Source organism: Oryzias latipes, chromosome 9, assembly GCF_002234675.1.
Source record: "Oryzias latipes chromosome 9, ASM223467v1".
Lineage (NCBI taxonomy): Eukaryota > Metazoa > Chordata > Actinopteri > Beloniformes > Adrianichthyidae > Oryzias > Oryzias latipes.
The window spans coordinates 569,513-580,003 of NC_019867.2; the positions used below are offsets into that span (position 1 = coordinate 569,513).

At 56.5% G+C, this 10,491-nt stretch overlaps 2 protein-coding genes across 5 annotated transcripts; one reads left to right on the top strand and one right to left on the bottom strand.

Annotated features, from left to right (window-relative positions):
* Nucleotides 1-30: 30 nt before the first annotated feature.
* Nucleotides 31-4,064, top strand: rnf215 (ring finger protein 215). Of its 2 annotated transcripts, XM_004086444.4 has the most exons (10): nt 37-474; nt 558-689; nt 759-830; nt 904-989; nt 1,857-1,911; nt 1,984-2,091; nt 2,165-2,281; nt 2,841-2,981; nt 3,048-3,150; nt 3,448-4,064. In XM_004086444.4, the coding sequence occupies exons 1-10, from the start codon at nt 58-60 to the stop codon at nt 3,468-3,470; spliced, it is 1,254 nt and encodes a 417-aa protein (XP_004086492.3). In that variant the 5' UTR covers nt 37-57; the 3' UTR covers nt 3,471-4,064. The 2 variants fall into 2 exon arrangements, with proteins under 2 accessions (XP_020557344.1, XP_004086492.3); XM_020701685.2 differs by lacking the exons at nt 1,984-2,091; nt 2,165-2,281 and having other exon boundaries at nt 31-474.
* Nucleotides 3,827-10,134, bottom strand: ascc2 (activating signal cointegrator 1 complex subunit 2). Of its 3 annotated transcripts, XM_023958109.1 has the most exons (20): nt 10,050-10,134; nt 9,192-9,298; nt 8,957-9,115; nt 8,708-8,881; nt 8,411-8,540; nt 8,274-8,341; nt 8,097-8,204; nt 7,839-7,951; nt 7,698-7,772; nt 7,527-7,631; nt 7,385-7,453; nt 7,237-7,311; nt 6,918-7,125; nt 6,336-6,532; nt 6,182-6,262; nt 5,963-6,001; nt 4,928-5,155; nt 4,773-4,860; nt 4,465-4,556; nt 3,827-4,397 (listed from the first exon to the last, which is right to left on the bottom strand). In XM_023958109.1, the coding sequence occupies exons 2-20, from the start codon at nt 9,273-9,275 to the stop codon at nt 4,226-4,228; spliced, it is 2,265 nt and encodes a 754-aa protein (XP_023813877.1). In that variant the 5' UTR covers nt 9,276-9,298; nt 10,050-10,134; the 3' UTR covers nt 3,827-4,225. The 3 variants fall into 3 exon arrangements, with proteins under 3 accessions (XP_023813877.1, XP_004086487.1, XP_011471380.1); XM_004086439.4 differs by lacking the exon at nt 5,963-6,001 and having other exon boundaries at nt 6,143-6,262; XM_011473078.2 differs by lacking the exon at nt 5,963-6,001 and having other exon boundaries at nt 6,143-6,262; nt 9,963-10,063.
* Between the last annotated feature and the right edge of the window lie 357 nt (nt 10,135-10,491).

Below are 10,491 nucleotides of genomic sequence, written 5' to 3' on the forward strand. Positions count from 1 at the left end.
CAAGAATCAATTTTATCATTAATAAAATCACACATCTTCTGCCAAAACACCTTTGTCATGGTGGTGATGCGGCAGATTGTAAACAAAACTATTTCCCTTCTACTTCCGGTCAACCCGGAAGTACATCTCCCGCTCTTGTTTACATCCTCAGGGCGGCTGTTAGCTAACAGGAGCGACCGTCGCAGTGATGTGTGGCAGCTGACGAGCTCCGGGCTGGGTTCGGTTGTCAGATCCGCTCCGTCGGTGCCGTTTGGCGGGCTCCAGCTCCTGCTGACCGGGATGGGCTCGCCGCTCCTCCTGCTGCTCCTGCTGCGGTGGCCGGGGCTGCTGGCGGCGGAGCAGGTCGCCGTGCTGGAGGTTCTGCTGGAGGAGCAGCCCGGCGTCAGCGCGCTGCTCCGGGGGGAGGTGGTGGAGTCCAGCGGGGACGGGTCCGAGGGAGGGGAGCGGGAGGAGCTGGAGGGGAACCTGGTGCTGGTGAGGCTCCGCGCCGCCTCGGAGTCTGACCGGTTCTCTCCTCCTCTAAGTTCTCCTTCAGCTCAGACGTCTTGTCTCCTCAGGTCCGAGTGGAGGAAGCCTCGGAGATCGCAGGAGAGCCGGAGGAGCAGGAGCCCTGGATCGGGCTGCTCCCCGTGGACAGCACGGCCTCCCGCGGCGGGCAGGAGTCCTTCGCCGATGCGGTCGTTAACAAGGTAAACCCGGTTCGGGGGTAGAGCGGTTTGGCGCGGGACTGAACCGGAACCGTGTGGTTTGTGCTGCAGATGAAGCGCGCGCTGGTTCTGGGGGCGTCTGCGCTGATCATCCTGGCGCTTAACCCGAACCCCGTCAGTGAGGTAAGGGCGGGGCCCCGCCGCCGGCCGGGGGGGTTAGGGGCCCCGCGCGTAACCGAACCTCCCTGTGTTCCAGATGGATTTGTCCCCGGTTCTGTCCAAGCCCATCATCGTGGTCCATACGTCGGAGAACGTTACTAAGCTGATAGGAGCGCTGCTCCGGTACCGTCTCCGCCCCGCCTTTCTGCTCACGGAGCTTTTTGAAAAGGATCAAAGGGTTCGGTGTCCTCAGAGATCAGACACACCGCCTGATGGTGACGTCAGGATGTCAGTGTCAGGATGGATGACACTAACATCCATCCTGACACTGACTTCACCGCGGTGGAGATCCGCTGTTCTGTTAAAGGTTCTGCTGACAGTGCAGAACCACAGGTTGCATCTGCCTGCGGATCCAAACAGAACATCTGGTTCTGCATGAGATGGTTGTGAAAGCTGATGGTTCTGAAAGCATCAGAACCATCAGAATTTTAACCCGATTCAGCTTCTGAAGCTCAGGAACTGATTAGAACTAAAGAGTTTGATGAGAACAAACTCAGTTTTCAATAAAGTTTTACAAACAAACAAAGCTAAATTCAGAACCTAAACTACAACGTTCAACCTGCAGAACCAAACCCACTCTGGACCACAGAAGGGTTTCCGCAAGTTCTGCTGATGTTCTCTTGATGTTCTGCTGACGTTCTGCTGCTGTTCTGCTGATGTTCTCTTGATGTTCTCCTGCTGTTCTCTTGATGTTCTGCTGATGTTCTCCTGATGTTCTCTTGATGTTCTCCTGATGTTCTCCTGCTGTTCTCTTGATGTTCTGCTGATGTTCTCCTGATGTTCTCCTGATGTTCTCTTGATGTTGTGCTGATGTTCTCCTGATGTTCTGCTGACGTTCTGCTGACGTTTTGCTGCTGTTCTCCTGATGTTCTCCTGATGTTCTCCTGATGTTCTCCTGATGTTCTGCTGATGTTCTCTTGATGTTCTCCTGATGTTCTGCTGATGTTCTGCTGATGTTCTCATGTTCTGCTGCTTGTCCACCTCCTGCAGAGGCCTGAGGGCCACCGCAAAGATCACCTACCAGAGCATCCTGCAGGACGACCTGGTGAGTCAGCTGTGAGTGCCCCCGGTGGTGACAGAGCAGATGACAGGCTGACGCTGCTGTGTGTTGGGGCAGGGGGGGGCCACGCTTACGCTGTGGTCGAGCTGCGGTCGCTCCAGGGGTGGGCTCTACGGGGAGTGGCAGGGGGTCATCTGCACGGGGGAGAGCAACTCCCAGGTCCAGGTCAGGCGCTGCTTCGATGCACTACACTTCCCAGAATGCTTAGCATGTGAGACCTGCGGACTCTGTTCTGCAGAAGTACCTGCAGCAGCTGTGGGACACGGTCCTCCTGGTGGTGCTGATCCTCTGCACCGGCGTCATCCTCCAGGCCCGCTGGCAGCACCAGGACCGGCAGCCCAACGACAACTTCCAGGTTCTTGAACCCAGAACGGTGGGGGGGGGTCATGGGGGTCACCGAGAGCGACGGGATGTTCCCACGCGGGAAAAAGCAGGACAAACTAGAAAGACCAGACATTTCTGAGGAGGTTTTTTCAGCTAACGTGACTCACCCGGACTTATTCTGGGATGGAATCGGAGTCAGAACCCCCTCCTAACTACTCACAGAGGTGTGGAACTGTCCAGGGTCCTGAACTTTAACAGCACTTCCGATGCGTCCGCTCTACTTTTTAAATGACGTCACCAATTTCCCAAAGTAGAATCTCTTTTTCTGAATCCCCTGAGTTCTGATGAGTTAAACCGTTCATCAAAGTTACATTTAAATATGTTTTTTTACAAACCAGTAATCGTCCAAACGCAGTGCATTGTGGTCTATTTTCAGCAATCTAGCGAGCATCGCTTCACACTGCCTTTTGCAAAGACTTGTGGGAAGTTTCCAGGGCTCTGAATTCAGGAGTGTAGGTTGGTAGAGCAGCGCAGGGATCTGGACCCGACCCGGCTGCTGCCTCTGAGCCCGACGTCTGCTTCTTCCTCAGTTTCCCAAGCAGGATGTTCTCAGGTCCATGTCGCTGCTGAAAACCCGGCCGTACCGTCAACCCAAACGCTGGTGCGGCCCGTCGCAGCCGACAGACGCAGACATCTGCGCAGTCTGCCTGGAGGCGTTCAGGAACAACCAGGTGGGCGGGGCTTCTCTAGCGGCTGGGCTATGGCGAGCCGCCGTGACGGGTTTCTGCTGCTTTCAGTGTCTGCGGGTGCTGCCGTGTCTCCACGAGTACCACAGGGACTGCGTGGACCCCTGGCTGCTGCTGCAGCACACCTGTCCTCTGTGCAAACGCAGCATCCTGGGTGAGTCTCCGCCTCCACAGCTGCAGGCTGTTCTTCCAGCACCAGAACCAGAACCACTGACATGACAGAAGTTCAACATCAACTCTAGAGAACAAACGGAGACGCATTTTATTCTGACAAGTCCAGATCCTAGTGAAGGTCCTTGATGAGGGTTCCGCCTCATGACACACGCCAGGACCACAGGCGCTCCATAACCACGCTGCAGTCCCAGACCGCCCGTGGTTCTGGAGCGCCCGCTGGTGATGCCCTACAGAAGCTCCTCTCCAGAAACCTGACGTTTATTCTGTTTGTCTGTAGGCGGAGTCTGCAAAGACGGCTAACGGCTGCTCCAGCCGCCGCTCCGGGATCTTCTTTCTTTGATGCTCCGAGTATTACTTTGCCGTTTGGTTTGTGGACCTCCCCTCAGAACCCGTCCTGTCTTCACTGTGGAGCGGCTGGAACATCGTCTGCTTTCTGCAGAGAAAGATCTGGGAGGAGGTGTGGGCTCGTTCGGTCCGTTGGTCACATTCAGAACTTTGTCCTCAACCAAACCAGCAAAAGCTTTCCTCCTCCTCTTCCTCTATGCCCCTTAGGTTTAAACAAGTGATGAAAGTCGGTCCCCCCTATGCTGCCACCTGGTGTTAGACGGTGGTACTACATGTCATACAGGAAGTGTAGAGAAACAAAAACCATAAAACAGATGCTAAATTATTATTTATTTGAAAAAAATCTAACATTTTCTGTAGAAAATGCTCATAGATCTGATCTCTGGATTAGAAACTTCTGTGCGTGGCAACCCCAGCCCCTCCTGTCTGCACGCGCTCAGTCATCACGCAGCTGCGGCTGCGCAGACTCCATCCTGCAGTCAGTGTCGGTCTGCGGCCGGAGGAGCAGGGGGGTCAGTCAGAGGAATAAACACACTGTTACTTGGCAACAATAAGGTGTCCGTCTTTGTCTTCAGACCCGGCCCGTTTGGTTCTGGGCTTCAAAACCCAACGTCCTTCTGATCCAAACGGTAGTTTATTGAACAATTTTGAAAATAAAAAGCAACTGAAAACGAAGAGCCCGTCTGCAGAACCCGGGCCCGGTTCTGGGGTCAGGAGGGAATCATGCCCTTGTTCCTCTTGCGGTCGGCCATGGAGCGCCGGCTGTGATTGGCCACGCGGCTCTTGTTCATCTCCTTCTTGCGTCGGTCCAGAAAGGTTTCGGTGGTTTGGCCTTGGCCTTTGGGCCGGCCCACCACGTTACCGGGACGCTCCGGCGGGACGCTGAAAGAAACGAGGACACCGTGAAACACCCGAAGCCGCCTTCAGAACCTGAGAGCGCCCGCCTCACCGTTTCCTCTGCTGCGTGGCGGCCCTCCGGGCCTCCGCCCTCTCCCGCAGGAGCGCCGGGTCCTGCACGAACTGGTCTCTGCTGGCGTGGTTCTGAAAGGTGAACGTGAACAGGTGAAAAGCAGATCCGAAGAGCAAGGGGGCGGAGCCGTGAAGAAAGCCCCGAACCTCAGCCGTCTCACAGGTGCATCAGCAGGAATGCCCCGCCTCTCTGCATTTAGACTAACGGTCTACCCCGCCCCGTTTCTGTGTGTGGACACGACTGTAAGCCGCGCCCCTGAACAGGCAAGACTTCAGGATCATCCGTACCTCAGGAGCCCCATCCTCCTCTTGATCTTCATCGTTCTGCTCCTCGTCTTTGGTTCCTGTCCTCAGGACCTGAGGGACCGTGAAGGGTCTGCAGACAAACCGGAGATCAGGTCTTCGTCTGAGCTGCGTCTCCGTGACTCTGGATCAGAACCCACCTCCTGCTGAGCAGACTGTCTCCATCCAGGTCGTTGGCTCCCACTTGGTTCACGTCATACGTGTCGTCGTACTCATCGTCGTAGTCGTCCAGGCTGTACGCGGCATCGGCGGCGTCTCCGGGTCCGATGAGGACCTCGTCCACCACCGTTTCGTAGGCCCGGTAGCGCGCCCTCTGCTGGGCGATGTGCTGCTTGTCATTCAGCGTCTCGCGGACATTCTCAGCTTTCCTGCAGCGGTGAGACAAAGATGGCGTCTGACGACTTCAAAACCATGTGAGCGGGCGAGTGAGTGAGTGAGTGAATGAGCGGGCGAGTGAGTGAATGAGCGGGCGAGTGAGTGAATGAGCGGGCGAGTGAGTGAGTGAATGAGCGGGCGAGTGAGTGAGTGAATGAGCGGGCGAGTGAGTGAGTGAGTGAATGAGCGGGCGAGTGAGTGAGTGAATGAGCCGGCGAGTGAGTGAGTGAATGAGCGGGTGAGCGGGTGAGTGAGTGAGTGAATGAGCGGGCGAATGAGTGAGTGAGTGAGTGAATGAGCGGGCGAATGAGTGAGTGAGTGAGTCAATGAGCGGGCGAGTGAGTAAGTGAATGAGCGGGCGAGTGAGTGAGTGAATGAGCGGGCGGGCGAGTGAGTGAGTGAATGAGCGGGCGAGTGAGTGAGTGAGTGAATGAGCGGGCGAGTGAGTGAGTGAGCGAGCGGGCGAGTGAGTGAGCGGGCGAGTGAGTGAGTGAGCGGGCGAGTGAGTGAATGAGCGGGCGAGTGAGTGAGTGAATGAGCGGGCGAGTGAGTGAGTGAATGAGCGGGCGAGTGAGTGAGTGAGCGGGCGAGTGAGTGAGTGAGTGAATGAGCGGGCGAGTGAGTGAGTGAGTGAATGAGCGGGCGAGTGAGTGAGTGAGTGAATGAGCGGGCGAGTGAGTGAGTGAGTGAATGAGCGGGCGAGTGAGTGAGTGAGTGAATGAGCGGGCGGGTGAGCCAGCGAGTGGGTGGGTGGGCAAGTGAGTGAGTTGATGGGTGGGGCTAGAGTGGGCGGGCAGCACCTCCGGCCTTTCCACACTCGGGACATGTCCAGCTGATCCCTGCGAAAGGGTTGAGCGGGCGAGCGAGTGAGTGAATGAGCGGGCGAGCGAGTGAGTGAATGAGCGGGCGAGCGAGTGAGTGAATGAGCGGGCGGGCTAGTGACTGAGTTGATGGGTGGGGCTAGAGTGGGCGGGCAGCACCTCCGGCCTTTCCACACTCGGGACATGTCCAGCTGATCCCTGCGAAAGACGTCGAACTCGTCGTCATCAAAGACGTTGGATCTGCTGTTCAGGACGGCAGGAAGCTCCTCCTTCACCGGCCTGAAACCACACCCACCTCCAGTTAGTCAGATGGGCCCGCCCAACAGAAAGAAACCGAAGGCGTGTCTGTCACCGGGGCGTGGCTCGGTCCAGTTGGTTCAGGGCGGGGGGAAGGCGGTCCTCCAGGATGTTGTTGATGACCAACTCGGCGTTGTAGTTGTACTCCTGCAGGCAGGCCAGCAGGAAGCCGTCCCCCAGGTCAGGAAGGAGGTCTCTAATGCAGGACAGGAGGGAATCCAGCTCAGCCCCGCCCACCGGGCACGCCGCCGCCTGGAAGCAAAGACAGAACTGGGTCGGCTCAGAGCCTGGAGGACTGGCACGTCTGGTTCCTCAGAGCCTCCCTTCTCCTTTGGAACAGAACCTTTATTAGCCCCGCCCACACTGTTCAAAGCAAACTCAGGATTGTTGACTGTATATGAGAGCTGGACTGAGCATTGTGGCGTTCTAAACAGGAAGTTGCTGTTCCCGGGTCGTTTTATTGTCAGAAGAACCGCTCTGGACCTGATCCTTCTTTTTTTTTTTTACATCTTCTTGATAATCCTCTTTTTCCCGCTTAGTCCAGTTCTCTATACAGTCCATGATCAGGATCAACCTCAGCTGAGACCCCGTTCTACAGTGAAGCATCACCATGGTAACGACAGGAAGCTGAGCTCACGTTTCCCTTGAGGGGCACGTCCAGCTGGGCTGCCGCCCCCCCCAGCTGCTCCTCTTGAGGTTCCCTGGGGACGCCGGCGGCCGCACTGGCAGCCGCGCCTCCTGCCGCTCCCCGGTCAGCCTCAGGGTGACGGTGAGCTCTCAGCCGGCCCACGCTGTCCCACGCGCTCTGCACCCCCTGCAGCAGGTAGGACGTCCTGGTTTCATCTCTGAGGGTCTCCGTCGAGGAAAAATGCTGAGTCATGAGTGACTGATGATGTCATGAACAGAGGCTCTGAGCAGCTACAGGTGATTCATGAGCATAGAACAGATAAGGATGCGTGTCGGGCAGGGCTTGCTGGAGGAGGCTGATGTCGTCGGCGAGGGGGAACTGCTCGTCATAGTCCACCAGGAACCTGGAAGAACCACCCATGAAGCCTCGCCATGAAGCCTCGCCGCTCCAGACATTCCTCTGACGGACAAACTCACCGCTTCTCCGGCAGAAAAGAGGAGAAAAGCTGCAGCAGCTCCTCCGCAAACGTCTGCATGTTTTCCTTCCTGCAAAGCACCAGAGGTCAGAGGTCATCGCTGAGGCGGGGCCACCGCTGCAACTGCCCCTCCAGAGACCCACCCCTCCAGGATGGGCTGCAGGCAGGTGTGGTGCAGCAGCAGGTGAGCAGTCTCCACCATCCTCCTGCAGGAGTGACTCAGCCTCCTCCACAGCTCCTCCTGCAGGCTGCAGCACACAGTTACTCCACGGGCCTCCTGCTCCGGAGCAACACTTCAGGGTCAAAGGCTTCACCTCTCCTCCTCGAAACTCCTCTTCCTCACAGCCGTCTCCAGCTCAGGCACGGCGCTCTCGTAGAAGGAGCTCAGTCTGCAGCGAAAGAGACAAGCATCACGCCGCGCTCCTGTGGGAGGAGTCACCGCGCCTCCTGCTCACCTGCTGAGGAAGCCGTGGGAGTGGAAGCTGGTGCAGGCGGCGGGGAAGATGTCCAGGAAGGCGTGGACGGTGCTGACAGCGTCGCACAGGTACGAGATGATGTCCGCCAGGTCCTGGAGCAGAAGGGGTTAAACAGAGATTTTCCAACAAGCAATCAGGGTTAGGGAAGACCGGGACCGGATCCGGTTCTGCTCCAGAACCAGATGCAGGTCCCTCACAGGAACAGCATCTTCCTGCACCAGGGCGGAAGCGTCTGACCTGCGGCTTCATGCTGGCGGCCGTGACGCGATGATGAGTGTTCAGCTTGACGGGCTCAATGGCGCCTTCGCTCTGAAGGCCACACTTCCCCAAGATGGTGTCAAACACCTGGAATTCCAGGACAAAGACAGGAAGTGAGTTCAGGAAAGGAGGCGGGGAGAAGGGGAGGCGTCCGACCTGCAGCACGCTGGGGATGGTGGCGTCCAGGTCCTTGTAGTAGGACGGCTGCTGCATGAAAACGTTCCCTGAGGAGACAGCAGAGTCGCAAACGGGGAACTACGGAGGCCCCGTGGGGACACACTTCAACTACTGACCGATCATCTTCTGCAGCAGCGAGCCGTTCCCCTTTCCGAACAGAACACACAGATCCAGGATCTTTGGAATGTCGAACAGGAAGTTGTCGTAGAGGATTTCTCCGAACACGGCTGGCGTGAAAAAATTCTCCTGAGGAGGAAAATTCCAGATGTGATTATCCTGGAAGATAAAAAAGTCCTAAAATCTTTCATTCTAAACACATCGATCTCTAAACGCTGGGAAAAAAAAGAAAAGCTTCAAATCTGTGGAATAAACTACAAATAGTGCTGGACCCCTCTGGGTCAGAACCTTCCCACCTTAGACTCCTTATGAGTGGCCATCCTGACGAAGGTGAGGAAGACGAGCTTGTGGAGGGACCGCTGCACCTCAGCCACCGTCGGGGAGGCGGGGGCGCCGCCCAGGTCGATGCTGCGCGGGGCGTGATGGAGGTACGAGTCCAGGCACCTCTGCAGGGACTCGTCGAACACCACCTGCAGGAGGCAGCCATCCTCACTTTCTGCTGGACTTCCTAAAGGTTCTGCTCAAACCCAGCGACCCGGTCCTACCTGACACCAGAACCTGTCATGAGGCAGAGACAAAAGCCACTCTAGATCCTCCACCAGGAATCTGGCAAGTTCCAGGAACTCCTCCACCTCGGCGGAGGAACCGCCTTCCGGAGGCGCTCTGTAAGGCACGAAGCAGCGCTCCTCCTTCCTGTCCGGGTGCTGGGGGGAGGAGGGGGGGTTAGGGTGCAGAGGAACATCAAAGTGATGCGGGTCGGCGCCGCAGCCAAGGACTCACCAGAGCGGGACGCGTGCGCTCCTGTCCGAGCGCGTCGGCCTCCGTCACCTGCTGCTCATCCAGCGGCACTCCAGCACAGGCCATGGCGGCGCCGCCTACAGGTCACTCTGAGGAACCGGACAGAAGGGGTTCAGAACCTCGGGCCGTCTGGGCCCAGAACCGCGAGAACAGACTGTAGGGGTTCTATTGGGTGTCTACTGAAACAGAAGGACAGCTCCAGTCTGATCCCCTGTCTCTACGTCAGGAAGGTCAACAGCAGGACGCAACATCTGGGTCATCTGCTCCAGGCGCAACGTCTCGGTTCTGATGCGTGACTGAGATTCTGCAGCTCCGTAGAGACAGCTACTGTCACCGCACAGCACATGATCCACTCACGCGCGAGTACACAGGAAGTGGACTGAATACATGACACGAATACTGGGTGGGGTGGGGGTGCAGTTCTGTTTATCATCACCATGAGTGACGTCACATCTACTGACAGGCGGACTAATTCACAGCAGAAACAAATGGGATAACAATGGAAATCCTGCCAAAAGCAGCAGGAAGTGGACAGCAGCCCGCGTGCCGCTGTTTCAGTTCCTCGCGCCGCAAACGTATTCAGACCGTCTCAGCAAGTTAAGCTAGGTTCGCGCAAGCTGCGATTCCGACTGGACCCGAAGCGGTTCTGTTCTGTTAAAACATAACATGAACTTCACGACGAGCTCGTGGGTGAACATCTTTACTGTTTGAGACACGCCGGTACCGGAAACGCAGACATTCCCGCGAATTTACCGACAGATCAGATACATCAAATCCCGTTTCTTCCGTCTGAAATCGACCCTTTGATGGTCCAGCACGTTCTCCCATCCGAACACGTACCTGTTCGCTTTCTGTTTCCAGACTAAACGCCAGCAGTGACCGGATGTGACGCAGGCCAGCCCGTGGCCTATGATTGGTTGGTCTGGGTTCCAAGCGGCAGTTTGGTGTTGATCCAACGCCCTCTGGCGGCGGGAGGAGTTGGGTGCCGTCAGTCCCGTGTTTCCCAAGCCTGGTCCTGGAGGCGCACTGTGCCGCTTGCTCGTGGAATTATTCAATAGTTTTAATAGTGTTTTGGCCTTTTTGTTCCCCCCGTTCATCTTGGTTTCGGAGTATAAATCCATTTCAAACGGACTCTTATTTGAAATGAATCATTTTATGTTTTGGAGGTTAAATGTGGCGTTTGTTCTGCAGAACTGTCAAACTTAAAAGCATTTCTCCAATGCTGGGCCATTATAGAACGAGACATGGGAAAGAGGAACTACAATGACATAAATTATGTTTA